Source organism: Carassius carassius, chromosome 11 (genome assembly GCF_963082965.1).
Source record: "Carassius carassius chromosome 11, fCarCar2.1, whole genome shotgun sequence".
NCBI lineage: Eukaryota > Metazoa > Chordata > Actinopteri > Cypriniformes > Cyprinidae > Carassius > Carassius carassius.
In genome coordinates, this window is record NC_081765.1 from 10,712,765 (window position 1) to 10,728,525 (window position 15,761).

The 15,761-nt window shown below is 40.1% G+C and overlaps 2 protein-coding genes across 3 annotated transcripts in view; one reads left to right on the forward strand and one right to left on the reverse strand.

Moving 5' to 3' along the window:
- Positions 1 to 3,202, forward strand: part of LOC132152748 (beta-galactoside alpha-2,6-sialyltransferase 2) — an 86,370-nt gene extending 83,168 nt beyond the window's left edge. For both annotated transcript variants that reach the window (XM_059561613.1, XM_059561612.1), the window contains exon 6: positions 1,708 to 3,202. In XM_059561613.1, the coding sequence (XP_059417596.1) occupies positions 1,708 to 1,955 (248 nt within the window). In that variant the 3' untranslated portion in view covers positions 1,956 to 3,202. The remainder of the gene's footprint in view (positions 1 to 1,707) is intronic.
- LOC132152750 (vertebrate ancient opsin-like) overlaps positions 1 to 15,761 on the reverse strand; it is a 405,745-nt gene that overhangs the window by 357,662 nt on the left and 32,322 nt on the right. Inside the window, exons 2-3 of the mRNA XM_059561616.1 lie at positions 15,131 to 15,456; positions 9,539 to 9,772 (exon numbers count right to left, since the gene is read on the reverse strand). Of these exons, the coding sequence (XP_059417599.1) occupies positions 9,539 to 9,772; positions 15,131 to 15,456 (560 nt within the window). The remainder of the gene's footprint in view (positions 1 to 9,538; positions 9,773 to 15,130; positions 15,457 to 15,761) is intronic.

A 15,761-nucleotide genomic window follows, 5' to 3' on the forward strand; every position in this document is an offset into this window, starting at 1 on the left:
GAACCTGAATGACTCCACTGCAGTCACAGTGCTGTTCATGATGGTGAGTGGGGGGAGTGCAGGGGGGTTTCTCCTGAAGTCCACAATCATCTCCACTGTTTTGAGCGTGTTAAGCTCCAGGTTGTTGAGAGTGCACCAGACAGCCAGCTCTTTAACCTCCTGTCTGTAAGCAGACTCGTCACCGTCCTGAATGAGGCCGATGAGTGTGGTGTCATCTGCAAACTTCAGGAGCTTGACAGAGGGGTCCTTAGATGTGCAATCATTAGTATACAGGGAGAAGAGCAGTGGGGAGAGAACGCAGCCCTGGGGAGCTCCGGTGCTGACTGTATGGGTGCTGGATGTGTATTTTCCCAGTCTCACTAGCTGCTGCCTGTCTGTCAGGAAGCTGTTGATCCACTGACAGACGGAGGTGGGCACGGAGAGCTGAGTTAGTTTGGGCAGGAGGAGGTTTGGCATGATCGTGTTAAAAGCCGAGCTGAAGTCCGCAAACAGGATCCTCACATAGGTCCCCGCTCTGTCTAGGTGTTGCAGAACATAACGCAGTCCAATGTTTACTGCATCGTCCACAGACCTGTTTGCTCTGTAGGCAAACTGAAGAGGATCCAGCAAGGGTCCAGTGATGTCCTTCAGGTGGACCAGCACCAGTTTTTCAAATGACTTCATGACTACGGATGTTAAAGCCACAGGCCTGTAGTCATTTAGTCCTGTAATTTTGGGTTTCTTTGGGATGGGGATGATGGTGGAGCGTTTGAAGCATGAAGGGACTTCGCACAGCTCCAGCGATCTGTTGAAGATCTTTGTGAAGATGGGGGCCAGCTGATCAGCACAGAATTTCAGACAGGCTGGTGTAACACAATCTGGGCCTGGTGCTTTTTTCCTTTTCTGCTTCTGGAAGACCTGGCGCACCGCATCCTCGCTGATCTGTATTACAGGTGTGGGGGAGAGGGGGGATGCAGGAGGTGTGAATGGTGAGAGTGTTTGATTGGAGAGGTGTTCAGGATGGGTTGCCGGAGCTGTTAATGGTGTGAACGGTTGTTTGGAGAGGCATTCAGGGTTGATTGCAGGAGTTGTTATTGGTGTGAACGGTTGTGTGGAGAGGCGTTCAGGGCAGGTGATGGGTGTTCTTTCAAACCTGCAGTAAAACTCGTTCAGATCGTCTGCCAGTCGTTGATTTTCCACAGTGCTGGGGGGTGGTGTCTTGTAATTGGTGATCTTCTTTAGACTTTTCCACACTTTTCTTGCAACATGCAAATTTTGACATAGTACAATTTATTTTCTAGATAAATATGATAAAACTAAAATAATATATCAATTCCTAGCCTAAAATATTTATAGCAAAAATGAAACTACAGCATGTGGGAAATGCGCTATAAAATCTACATTTGCTTGACATTGATTGCATTACTTTGCTTTGGCATTTCGCAGCATGGTCCAGATGATTAAAAAATGTAATTTAAATTCTGGAAAATATGGTGTACACATTAGGATTATAATTGATATTCATTAATATGTAATAATTATTTATACAATTCAAGTTCAAGTATATTACTTTTTTTACTTATTTATTGAAATATAAAATGATTTATTTTATAGAATTATTTTCTCAATAAGAAACTTTTTTCTCCTCCCCTTAACCCTAATCTGATGTACTCTTCTGTCACTGTGTGTGGGCTGCTTTGTTAATGTCTTCTTTTGTGTGTCTTTCAGGCATCCTGCTGATGATGTCCTTGTGTGAAGAGGTTCACGTGTACGAGTACATTCCTTCACTGCGACAGACAGACCTGTGCCACTATCACGAGCGTTACTACGATGCTGCCTGCACTCTGGGTGCATACCATCCCCTGCTCTATGAGAAAAAGCTCATCCAGCGCATGAACATCGGCTCCGAGGACGATCTCAAACGGAAAGGCAAAGTCACGCTCCCCGGATTCAAGAATGTCCACTGTGAGCCCTGAACAGAAAGATGCAGGACCGGCCTTTGTAAAGCAGAAGTGATCTGCAGATTGATGCAGGAGCGCACTGAGGCGGTTCAGAACGGACCATGTTGCATAGACTATAAATGGTGCTCTGCGGGACCCAACCTTGTGCTGTAGTTCACTCAAAAATGCATTTCCTGAGCCTAAGCTTAAAGATGGTCAGAACAGCAATAGATACGTCATAAGAAAAGCTTTTTAGGTTTGTGGATGTTTGTGGTGGTAAAAGCCATCAAAAACAGTGTTTTTTTTATTTTATTTGATTATTTTTAATGGAACTCTGTTTTTCACAGGGTTTAAAGTATTAGCAGTCATAGACACTGAAAGTTACACTGTCGGGGGAAAAAAGCAATCACATAAATACATTTTGGCACAAAGACTAGATTTATACTCTGTCTTAAAATGAGCTTTATTAATCTGTCTAAAGATTTTTTTTTCTGCATACTGACAGATTTAAAGCTTTTAACACCATAACGTTGTGATTTGTATTTTATTTATTTTTTAGGTGTCACTTTCTGCTGTAATACATTATGCCTAACTCATAAGCCTCTTCCAGAATGTCTCGGTGAACTAGTTGCAAATGAATCAATCATTTTTTTCCTACTCTGTGTAGATGGATCCTTCAAAAGCAGAGTGATTTCACTCAGGAGCTCATGATACTCTGAAGCTTCGGCTCTCACCATGGTGAAATATTTCATCTTCCTTCTAGTACTATGATACGCAGAGATTTGTCAAGCTAATATTTGACCTTTACTCTGTCCTATTTCCTCATGTTGGGGGATTGTAGATGTAGAAAAACCGAAGAATATGTTGTTGTTGTTTTTTACAGTGGAATACAAAATTAGGTTTGGATGTAAAATCTTCTCAGTATGACTCATTGTTGGGCTGGCCGTTGTTGTCTGGCATGTGTGACCAATGCAGTCCAGTGCACTTGCCTCCAGTCTGTGACAGTTTGATTATTAAATAGTGTTTTTTAATCAACAGGGTAATGGAAATTAAATGACCGAGCAAGAGCATATAAACTTGCATACCATTGAAACATTTGGGGTCATTCCCCTTTTTTTGTTTTTAAAAATAATTTCTCCTATGGTCACCAGGGCTGCATTTATTTGCTCAGAAATACAGTAAAACAGTGATATTGTGAAACTTTATCGCAACTTAAAATAAGTTTTTTCTATTTTATTATATTTTAAAATGTAATTTTTTCCCCCTTCATTTGCACAGTTGAGTTTTTAGCATTGTTGCCCCAAACATCAGTGTCACATGACCTTCAGAAATCATTCTAACATGCTGATGTGGTGTTCAAATAAATATTTCTTATAATCAATATTTAAAACTGCTGTGCTGCTGAATATTTTTGCAGAAACCATGATAGGATTCTTTGAATAGAATGTTCAAAAGAATGACATATATTTGAAATGGAAATCTTTTGTGACTTTATTCATGTTTTTACTGTGACTTGATCAACTGAATGCATCCATGCTGATTATAAGTATTAGTTTCTTAAGAAAAAATAAAATAAAAATTGAACAGTAATGTATGCCAACCTTCAGGCCAAGGCTTTGCCTGACAATTGTTTATCATTGTGATGGCCAAATGGTCATGTGAAACTATGGAGGGACTAAACCTGTCTGCTACTTTCTCTTTAGTCTTTTTCGCGGTCTACGATCAGAGGCAGAGTTGTGTGTCCTTCCTCTGTGAATGTCTTTTTCTAAGCCTTTAACAAGAGGTGTTTTAGCGGCATAAACACTGTCCCTGTTTCTCACTGACGAGACATGGTGACTGGAGACATGGCTGTTTTAAGAGTATTATTTCAAGTGTTCACTGTAAAAAAAAATATATATATATATTTTAATGTGTTGGGTGATATGACTACTTTCAGGGAGTGGGGGCGGGGATGTACATTACAGTGCTTGTTAGTATTCATAGTATTAACTTTACAGTTCTAGAAATGTTAGGATTTAGTTAGGGTGTCAAACTCAGCTCCTGGATCGCCACAGTCCTGCCGAGCTTAGCTCCAACCTGCTCCAACACCCCAATCTTTAGTTTAAATGATCTTAAAGAACTTGATTAGATTGTAGAGTTGGAGCTAAACTTTGGGCTATGACCCTCAGGGAAAAAGTTTGACACTCCTGATTTAGCCTATAATGGGAAATGTGAGCGGAGTCTGTAGGTTTAGGTCTGTTTTGAGTATATGACCTTTGAAAAGAGGAAACTGAGGTGATTTCATTGGCGAACTTCAATGCTGTGTGGTGGATGTGCATGGTACAATTCAGAGGACTGTCAAACTTGCTTTTTTCCTGTTTGTGTGTGTGAGAGAGAGAGAGAGAGAGAGAGAGAATACTTGAATGGTACTCAATTTGTGGTGCTGTGTATCTGTGCCAATATTCCTTGCCACATCTTTTAAATGTATTTTCCTTTCCCTTCTATACCTTCCATTTTCTCCTTACTGTATATACATTTAACAAATTTTCTTTAAATGTCAGTTATTTTTTCCCTTGTTTTCTGTATATAAAGTCTGCACCACACATACTTTTATTTGTTTTTCCCCTGCTAATGTTATGTATGTGAAAAAGTATTTATCTTTAGATTGTAAATATTTGCAATTGTCTATTACAGGCCAGTTCCCTTTCAAAAGCCATGGGATGTTTTAAAATGTTTATTTCTCCATATGTTAATATACATTTGTCATTGAATTAATTTTTCAAACCACTACATGTTTAAATAGTCTTTTGACCATTGTTTGTATAATAAAACCTTCACCTTTACTTGATCCAGTAACCCTTAACCTACCAAATTCTTGTCTCTTTTTTGTTGTCGTTGTTGTTTGATTAAAATGTATAATAATAATAAAAATTTAGACAACATGTATCTGTAAGATACCAGAGAATTATATTTATATATATCGATCGAAATCGATCGAAATTAAGTCACAGTCTCAAACTTCGAATTAAAAAATGGAATCATCGATGCTGTCACGCCCCCATGTTGCGTCTGGTTACTTGCCAAGCGGAAAAAAACACGTGTGGAAGTGCTGCGAGTCAACCTCCTCTAACAGCCACTCAAAAGATAGCATGGCAACTGCAGATGCAGGAGACCCATCGACAGAACTCGAATCCCCTCCTCTTTCACTGAAGTCGCTGGTGTGGAAGTATTTTGGATTTCCAGTGAGTTATGTTGACAACGTTCGCGTTGTCGACAAAAAAACAACAGTTTGCAAGCTGTGCTATGTGCGTGTACCATATTCTCTCACTGGCAACACGACTAACATGGCAGGGCATCTCCGCAGGCACCACAAAAACATAGATTTATCTGTTAAACCAACAACTACACAAACTACTCTTCCGTCTTCATTTGGAATTAAACTTCCAAGCAACTCAACTCGTGCAAATGCAATTACGCGTGTGGTAGGAGTATTCATAGCCGCGGACATGCGACCTTATTCGGTGGTGGAAAACTCCGGTTTTAGGCATTTAATTAGCGTGCTAGAGCCACGCTACGAAATCCCAAGTAGAACGCATTATTGTAGTAATATTTTAGCAGTTCTCTTTCCATATTCCTCTTTAAGAAGAACTTAAAACTGCAAAATTATTACAGTTGTCTTGTGTTGTTCTATTATAAAAAATGTTAATGTTTTTGACAACTCAAAGAGCAGCTCTAAACAACATATCCATCTGTAGGAAGAACATGAAAGAATGAAAAAATACAGTCATCATTCTCAGGGGATAAAAAGTAGTTATCCGTGTGGTATATGTTCATCTGTTCGGAAATAGGTTAAGACACTTAATTGTTCAGAGACTATGGACATGTCTGTTTTATTGTTTTTGTTTGTTTTGTTGTGAACTTGAATGACATCTTTTGTGAAGAAGACTGCACTTACAAAAGAGAAACTGGATGGCAGTTTATTTTAAGTTTTCAATTGACTAAAGATATAAGTTATTGTTACATTATGTTGTTAATAAAAGTTTTAAATTTGACAATGTAGTGTGGTACATTGCAAACAAAGGTCAGATATTATATTGCATAAAAGTCTAGTTTGAAAAATGACAATCTGTGCTTTAAAAAGAATAAATGTAAAAATCGAGAATCGAATCGAACTGTGACCTTAGAATCGAAAATGCAATCGAATCGAGGATTTGAAGAATCGTGACACCCCTAGTTGATACTGAGGTTAGTGCCCTGCTGGGTTTTTACCCAGGAAAAGCAGGAGATATTTGAGGATGGTGAAGAAGCTGAGGCTGAGCCTTCTCAATTCTCCTGCCCTGCATATGTAGACCTGTTGGAGGTTATGGATCGCGCTACGGCAAAGTTGGACTTGCCATGAAAGTGTGCTAACAAGGTGACGCCGTGAGGCCACCTTGATGATCGTTATCTTTCTGATCATAGCCCTCCAGCTCAGGTGAGCCTTCCATTTCTCGTTTATCTCCATACAGAGAATGAAAAGAAATGAAAGAGGCCTTTTTCATCTCGCATCCATCGGTTTCGGCATAAAGAGTTGTGCGAAAACGGCTATGAGAGGATGCTCTCTATAGAAAGAGCTTTCTTTCTGCGGGGGAGACATACTCTTAATATCCCTCCTTGCCGTCTAAGCCTCTTTAAGAAATACATCTCATTTAAATGGCAAGGCATATGCAGCAGCAGGTCAGGCTGTGGTTTTATAACATACTATGCTGGTGTCTCAAGCATATCAAGACTGATCTGCTAAGAGACCTGGATAGAGGGGAGGGCCTTTCTCCTGATCAGGTAGCCAAGCTGCGCCGCGCCACAGATCTCTCTCCATGCTACCAAGTGGGCCGCCTCTGCCATGAGCAGGACTATGGCGGCCATGGTGGTGGCAGAGAGACGTCTGTGGATGAACCTGGCAGACATCGGGAAGAAAGAAAAGGCTTTCTTCTTGATGCTCATGTTTTGCCTTCCGAACTTACAGGTATTTCCGTTGAGACAGTGATCGAGAAGTTCAGGGAGACGAAGGTGCGCTCCGCTGCTTTCAGATCCTTCATTCCACGAAGGTCCAGGTCTGAGCCCAAACAACATAGGGGTCCTGGCCTGCCTCGATCTGAGGATCAAAGACGGGCACAGAAGGCTAGTGTCGTGACTCGCACTCCTCCCCCAGGGGTAAGAGGAATCATGGGTCACAAGGAGGTAAGCAGAACCTAAGGGATGTGATCCAGACAAGGTAGCGTTCTCGTCTGAATCAGAGCGATACCGAGGTATCTACTCATTCCCTTTAGGGATTTTTAACTTCTGCTTTTATCCCCCCCCCCTTTCCTAACTCCCCTGTAACCACCAGCTCTCAACCTGATCGAAGTTAGGTGGAAACCACTCGCATAACAGTCTCCTATGCTGGACCTATAATGTTTTTGGCTGGTTCTATGTTTATAGCAACCACCCTACTAATGATCCGGACTAAAAGGAGGCAGCCCTTGAGTGGGGCTCCAACGCAGAAGGGTGGGTGAGTATGTAACCCTTTCTGTATTTACTTGTGTATTAAATTGCTGGTGGTTATTTGTCTACCAATAAACTCTGTGAGTTTCCTTTCAGGTGCTCAGTTAGTGTTTACTAAACATCGTCAGCACCAGCCATCCAGCTTCATGTTCCGGTATTTGGCGGCTGAGATCACAGGTTTCTGCGGGAGCCTCCTTGATCATCAGGCATGGCACAGTACTGCAGGGAATTTTATGGATGTCCAGCCAGGTCACCCTGAGGAGTCTCCTGGCCGCTTAGTTGTGCTGTCGCATCCAGTGGGAAGTGGAGGTGGCAGTTACAGAAGTCTTCTTGTATATGCTTCCTCAGGTGATGCTCCCCTCGCCAGAGGTTTGTAAAACTGTGAGCTTGCCTCTCCCGTGCGGTTCAGCACCTCTGCAATGCTTAGGAACCTTTAGTTACACACGCATGGTGGTTAGTGTGCATGTGAACACTTTGCGCACTTTCTAAAATCCACGTAAGTGGTAAGTGTGCACGCAAGACTCTGCGCACTTTTTGAAATCCTGTATGGTAAGGGTTACGTGCTCCGCCTCATTCCCTTTCTTGAGATGATTAGACCTCGGTTCCTTGGACTCCATTCCGCCAGTGTGTATTTGTTTATACTCTTCAAGCATCGCTTCCCTCAACATGAGGGGCTATTTGGGCAATTCTCGTGTCAGTTTAACAGTGCTCCCCTTTTCCAAAAAGGGTCGCCTATGAGCGTGCTACTCTGAATTCGGAGTTCTCCTCTTATATGAGACTGAGACTGATAACTCCAGCATTATTTCCACAGATCGAGTTGATTACTCTCAAACATACTGTTTTGAGATGCACCATTCCATCTATGAGCTGCTCTACCAGAGTGCCATGAGAGCCCCTCCTTAGAACAATATTTGAAAATCCATGCTATGCTAAGTGTGCACGTGAAGTCTTTGCACACTTTCTTAAATACCCACTGTAGTAAGTTTGCACGCTAGTATTCTGCGTTCTTTCTAAAATCCTATATGGTGAGGGCTTCACGCGGTTGCTTCGTGCCCTTTCTTGAGTTGGTAAAAGCCCCGTTCATCTTGGGCGCCACTCCACCTATGTATCCTCGGATACCTTTCTAAACAGGGTGTTGCTATTAGGAATCTGTTGAGACAGCTCCTTCAGCAAGCTTATGCGAAAGCAAGCGGTAGCCCCTGTGTGACAGGCAAGACTTGGTATAAAATGCTAGGTTCTTAGCCGTATCCCTTTAAACAAATCTTTCCTGATTCCAAGCCTTCAGCTCTACCCCAGACCGAGGCCCTAATGATTAAGTTGGGTATATAGCTTAGGCCTTTGGCCGTAAGGGGTACTGTCACGCCGTCTAAACGTCCCAGGGGCAACTTCCATGGAAATGGTAGAGTTGGTACTTAGTGTTCGCCATGATTCCCTGATCCTTTAGCTCCCTGCCATGCTTCGGATGCAAGCTTCAGACAAAGAAGTGAATGACGTGTTCTCCCTGTGTCTGTTTATAGCCGCGCCGGTAGTGACGTCAGAGGCTGTCATCGGCCAACTTGTTGGTGTTTTTTGGTGATGTGTTCCCCATAGCACCTCCTAGAGGATGCAGTGTCTCGTTCCCTACTCGGGGAACCAAGGTTACATTCGTAACCTGAGACGTTCTCAACCAGGATGCCTCAGCAATAGCAGTGTTTTATTAATAAACTATTAATATTGTTTACACTTTGAGTGTGATTACACAAATACTTAGTAATATTAACTACATATTTACGGTGAATATTGGGGCTTGGTTTATTAAAGTTGATTGTATATTGAGCATAATTTGCTGTCATTATTATAGTAAATATTATCAAATAAACATTTAGATGTAAACTGACATCGCATTTCTTTTCCCATCTCAATAACTGTTGTTTTGAATAAAAGAACAGTTTTTGAAACTTGAAAAATCAGAACGCGTATTAATTACGTGGTTAATTGAATATTCAAAATACTCCCGATTTTTGTTAATAAAGAAGTTTGAAAATTATTAGCTTGGTCATAATTACAGGAGAAAACTTTTATACATGCACATCAACCTTAGTTAGCATATGAAATGGATATGAATTAGTTTGTGCCATTACCTGTTTGTTCATCAGGATGTATATGAGCGGGTTGATGACCGTGCTGCTCTTGGCGAGGAGAGAGGGCACCACGCTGGCCACCGGTGAGATGATTCCTGGCCGGCCAAATGTAGCCATCATGGCCACGACCCCATACGGCATCCAACACAGAAGGTAACACACCACCGTGGTGATAACCATGAACAAAACATGGTATTCCCGTTTCCGTGCTGCTGTCTTGCGTATCTTTCCTACCTGAGACAGAGACACAGGGATGATTACTGCATGTGAGGTATCAAGAGAAATGTGTCCATTGTAAAAATGGTGTTTAACCAATAACCGGTTTAAAAAACCTATTGACTTCAGGATGATGGCCTACAAAAAGCCCCGCAGCACTCAATTTCACAGTTTAGAATGTTCAACAACCAAGCATTTGAGAGCCCTGTGATATAAGACAAAAATTCTAAAGATAAACAGTTTATCTGGAATAATGTTCACAGATGAATTGACAAAAAAGACCATTAAGTAGCTATTAACATGTTTTACCATGTTTTTTTATTTTTTTTATTTTTTTTGAGGTTGCACAGCATGGGAAAAAATGTGTGGGCTGTAACATTATTATTTGATTTTAGTGGCCAGACAGTATCATCATTGTTTTTTCATCCATCCGTAATGTTCAGAAACTATGACCTTACGTTTATGAAGGCATGTTTATTGTCCTTTTTGAATTGTGTGGATGCAAAGGTACGTGTTTATTTGTCTTTGACACTTTTACTTCATGAGGACCCTTCATGAAATGAGACCTGGTCCTCCTTACCAATGCTTAAAGAGAGCTCTTGAACCGGAAAAGTGTTGGAAAAGTTACAATGTTCATAGGAGTATTTTTGAATTACATTTTATAATAATCAGTTGATTAATGCCTTTCAGAAAGGACAAAGTGACAGTCTGTAATTATCTGAGAGCTCAGTCATCAATGAAAAACAAAAATAATTTTCAGAGTAATCTAGGCTAACTCCTCTCTCTACCCATTGTTAAAATCTTCCTTTCCTGTTTACACTTGCAGACACTCACACACCTATAGAACTCCTAGTACTGACAACTGTAATCACACTTGCTTTGTGTAATTGTGGAACTGGGACACATGAAATGCAGGTAAATAAACTATATATATATATATATATATATGCATTGCCATGGTCACGCATTTGGCCCTAAGTTAACTTCCGGTCTGTGTTTATCGACTCACTGTATATAACAATTATAATTATATATTATTATAATTATACAACCCGAATTCCGGAAAAGTTGGGACGTTTTTTACATTTTAATAAAATTAAAACTAAAAGACTTTCAAATCACATGAGCCAATATTTTATTCACAATAGAACATAGATAACATAGCAAATGTTTAAACTGAGAAAGTTTACAATTTTATGCACAAAATTAGCTCATTTCAATTTTGATTTCTGCTACAGGTCTCAAAATAGTTGGGACGGGGCATGTTTACCATGTTGTAGCATCTCCTTTTCTTTTCAAAACAGTTTGAAGACGTCTGGGCATTGAGGCTATGAGTTGCTGGAGTTTTGCTGTTGGAATTTGGTCCCATTCTTGCCTTATATAGATTTCCAGCTGCTGAAGAGTTCGGGGTCGTCTTTGACGTATTTTTCGTTTAATGATGTGCCAAATGTTCTCTATAGGTGAAAGATCTGGACTGCAGGCAGGCCAGGTTAGCACCCGGACTCTTCTACGACGAAGCCATGCTGTTGTTATAGCTGCAGTATGTGGTTTTGCATTGTCCTGCTGAAATAAACAAGGCCTTCCCTGAAATAGACGTTGTTTGGAGGGAAGCATATGTTGCTCTAAAACCTTTATATACCTTTCAGCATTCACAGAGCCTTCCAAAACATGCAAGCTGCCCATACCGTATGCACTTATGCACCCCCATACCATCAGAGATGCTGGCTTTTGAACTGAACGCTGATAACATGCTGGAAGGTCTCCCTCCTCTTTAGCCCGGAGGACACGGCGTCCGTGATTTCCAACAAGAATGTCAAATTTGGACTCGTCTGACCATAAAACACTATTCCACTTTGAAATAGTCCATTTTAAATGAGCCTTGGCCCACAGGACACGACGGCGCTTCTGGACCATGTTCACATATGGCTTCCTTTTTGCATGATAGAGCTTTAGTTGGCATCTGCTGATGGCACGGCGGATTGTGTTTACCGACAGTGGTTTCTGAAAGTATTCCTGGGCCCATTTAGTAATGTCATTGACACAATCATGCCGATGAGTGATGCAGTGTCGTCTGAGAGCCCGAAGACCACGGGCATCCAATAAAGGTCTCCGGCCTTGTCCCTTACGCACAGAGATTTCTCCAGTTTCTCTGAATCTTTTGATGATGTTATGCACTGTAGATGATGAGATTTGCAAAGCCTTTGCAATTTGACGTTGAGGAACATTGTTTTTAAAGTTTTCCACAATTTTTTTTACGCAGTCTTTCACAGATTGGAGAGCCTCTGCCCATCTTTACTTCTGAGAGACTCTGCTTCTCTAAGACAAAGCTTTTATAGCTAATCATGTTACAGACCTGATATCAATTAACTTAATTAATCACTAGATGTTCTCCCAGCTGAATCTTTTCAAAACTGCTTGCTTTTTTAGCCATTTGTTGCCCCCGTGCCAACTTTTTTGAGACCTGTAGCAGGCATTAAATTTAAAATGAGCTAATTAAGTGGATAAAAGTGTAAAATTTCTCAGTTTAAACATTTGCTACGTTATCTATGTTCTATTGTGAATAAAATATTGGCTCATGTGATTTGAAATTCCTTTAGTTTTCATTTTATTAAAATTTAAAAAACATCCCAACTTTTCCGGAATTCGGGTTGTATTATAATTATATAATATTATATAGTAATTATATATGGATCAGTGGTCTCACTAGTAATATGGTGCAGACTACAAACGCAGTTAAAGTTAAGGTGATGAGTAGACCGAAGTTGGGCTCAGCTTGTTTTGGTGTGGGATGCAACCTGATATCTGGAACAAACGCCTTGTCAAAAATAAAAATGTTTCGGTTTCCTAAGACCAGACGAGATGGCAAGAATGGATAACCGCTGTGCGAAGAGAGGCTTGGCTTCCAGGCAAGAATTCAAGGATCTGTAACAAACTCATGATAAGTGACAGATATTTTATTATTAGAAATCTACTCTAGAGGGAGTTCGCTGTTGTTGTTATTGATTATTTGCGGAAGTCTACCAGAAGTTAAGTAAGGGCCACAAAACCGTGCATGCTCAGTACCGTTTGTTTATGTTGTTGCCGTTGAAACTGTCTATATGCAGGTATACAGAGTATATCTATTATGTTCTATTCATCAAGGAATCTTGAAAAAGTAAATGCATCAAAAATATTAGTAATTTCACTAAATTAAATGAATATTAATATTAAATAGATTATTTACAAAGCTCATCATTCTGAAAAATGAAGTGAATGAAGTGCATGCTGATTGGCTGAATACCTCAAGCATGTGATGGAAATGTTACGCCCCTTACCATACTGTGATGCCGTCTCCCGGCGCGACGAGAAAAGGAACAAGCAACTGTGCTGGAACAATGTTGTAAATACAACTTAACCACTGATTTCTAGTCGCGTAGTCTTCGTTGGAAGGCCAACCAAACACACAGCATCTCTGCGACATGGCGGGGGCAGCAGCAACAATTCTACAGCGAGAATAAAAGTTTTGCCTTCTTTCTTTGCGTGAACATTTGGGCGGTGTTATGCAAATCTTCCCACACAGTGACGTAGAGATGTGGGGGCATGTTTAAATGAGGCGTTTTAGGAGGGTGTGGATGAGTCTTAACTTTTATGAAGAGTTTGAGACTTTAGTCTTTGCAACTTTAGGGATTTTATCTATGCACAAGCAGCTTATAAAACTCCAAAGAGAAAGTATATATTGAAATTTACCCTTTTATATCTAAAATTTCTTTTTATTATGTTGCTAGCGTAACGCATCAAAAATCATAAATAAGAATTAATAAGACTGCCTACATTTTAATCTGGATCAAACTCAGTTAGACAACATTTGTTAAGCCTTTTCATTCTAACTGGGCTATGAGTTGAATTTTTAACAAATTACTGCTCTATGTAAATATAACTAATAAAATTGGCTCTCTAATTACACTAAATAATTGTCATTTACAGAAAGTAAATTTATCTTCTAGTCCCTTTTATCTGTAACAAGCACACATCCTCCCTCTACAGAAATGGCATTTCTTTGCATGTGACAGATGTATGTTTCTTTGCATGCGAGTATATGGGATCATGAATGTCTGAATGTCTCCTAGTACTCAATTTATTGCATGCCCTCTTCACATTATACATGAAGCAGCATATATAAGCTTCATATTTTCACCCAGCAAGTCACAGATGTGAGTGTATAGGAAAATGTCTGATTAATATTGCATCAGAAATTCAACATGATTAACTGAATATACTGTATGGGGATCTGTCACATTGGCTTGGATGGATAAATTCGTCCCTCTCAAGCCAGAATGAAATATGAATGTTATCCTCCTCACAGCAGCCAACTGAAATCAATTACACTCCAGTGACTGGGACGCCCAGGTAATACAGTATCCAAATCCAATCATACTGCCATAAACATTAATGACATCTTGATGCACAAACAGGCACAAAGAACCAGACATGCACTCTTAACAGGTTGCACGAGGAACCAGACACCACAGAACATGCTGAAAGAATTATGTTTTCTCTGTATGTATTTATATAAACTGAGGCTTTCCTGTTCCTTTTCTTACTTTATGTTCAGTAACCATGACAACATATAGCTTATTTCTTCCTTCAAAGCCCCTTTCAGTTCTCCTTTATTGCTTTCAGGATGGAGAATATATCCCAATACAAAAAACTTCACGAGCTTGCATCTGACAAGGTCCAAATATGTCATAGTCCTCCTGAGCAGCTACTACATTTGCTAAAAATGCAAACATCTTCAGTGTTTGACATTACACAACATAACACAAGTTTTCTAGTGCGTTTTCTGCTGGTTTCTTCTCTTGCGCATAATTACTAAAATGGGTTTAAACAAACATTTAACAAAGAATTAACAATTTTCGGCAACCAATTAAACCGTCTACTTCCTCTGAATTAACACTTCAGCTTTCTGAGTTTGGATAAAGCAGTGCACGTCCACAGAATTGGCAGCATCTTCAAACATCTTGAGATCCTGTCAGAGCATTTGCAAATTCAGTAAAAGATTCAAAAGGAGTTTTGAATCCCAAGCCAGGGCTGCATGATTATGGCAAAAATCATAATTGTTGATTATTCCCTAGAAATTGTAATTGTTATTATTAATTACGATTATCACAATTTACACTGAATGATGTTTATATCATTGTTTGAAGCAACTGCATGCCATATTTTAAATGAAAATAAACAAGCTGAAACACACTAACTGAAAAACTTTTTTTTTCTATAGTATTAAGCCTCAAAAGTAATTGGATTGGTTTCTTCAAGTAATATATATAAATATATAATCAGTTGTCCATCCCTATTCCGAGCTGTTTTTTATATGCACAACACAGAACCGCAGTTTACCTGTTTGACTGCGTACAGCAATCTCCCATAGCAGTAGACCATGATGAGTACTGGTATGACCAAGCAGAACAGAAACAGACAGATGATGTAGGCACGAGACTGGGCGGTACGCTCAGTCCATGAAACAGAGCAGCTGGTTCCTGCACCCTCCAGGCCATAACTACTCCAGCCCAGAAGAGGGGGCACGGTCCAGATCAAAGAGTAAAGCCACGAACCCCCTACTGCCAGAAGAGGTTTGCGATAGTCTGGACCACGGTTATGGTACACCGTCAATGTGCTGTAGCGGTCGTAAGAAAGAACCACCAAGGATATCAGAGATACGATGCCTGAGAGAGAGAAGACAAAGAGGACAAAAACTTCAACATTGAGGTAAGCTGAAACTGGACAGTTTTTTGTGTGAAGCACAGCTTTAGACCCCAAAAGTACCCAAAAGCTCTTTGGAAACTTTACATTTGTTAAACAAGTTTGAATAAAGTAGTTTGTGGTTGTCAAATAGTGGATCATGTACGGGGTTAATGTCATGAACAACACCTGTTGTTACTCTGATAGGACTCCTGTGTGTGCTTAAGGAGAACTGACTTTATAGTCATGAAAAAAAAAAAAATAATCACCTTTTCACCATTCAAAATTA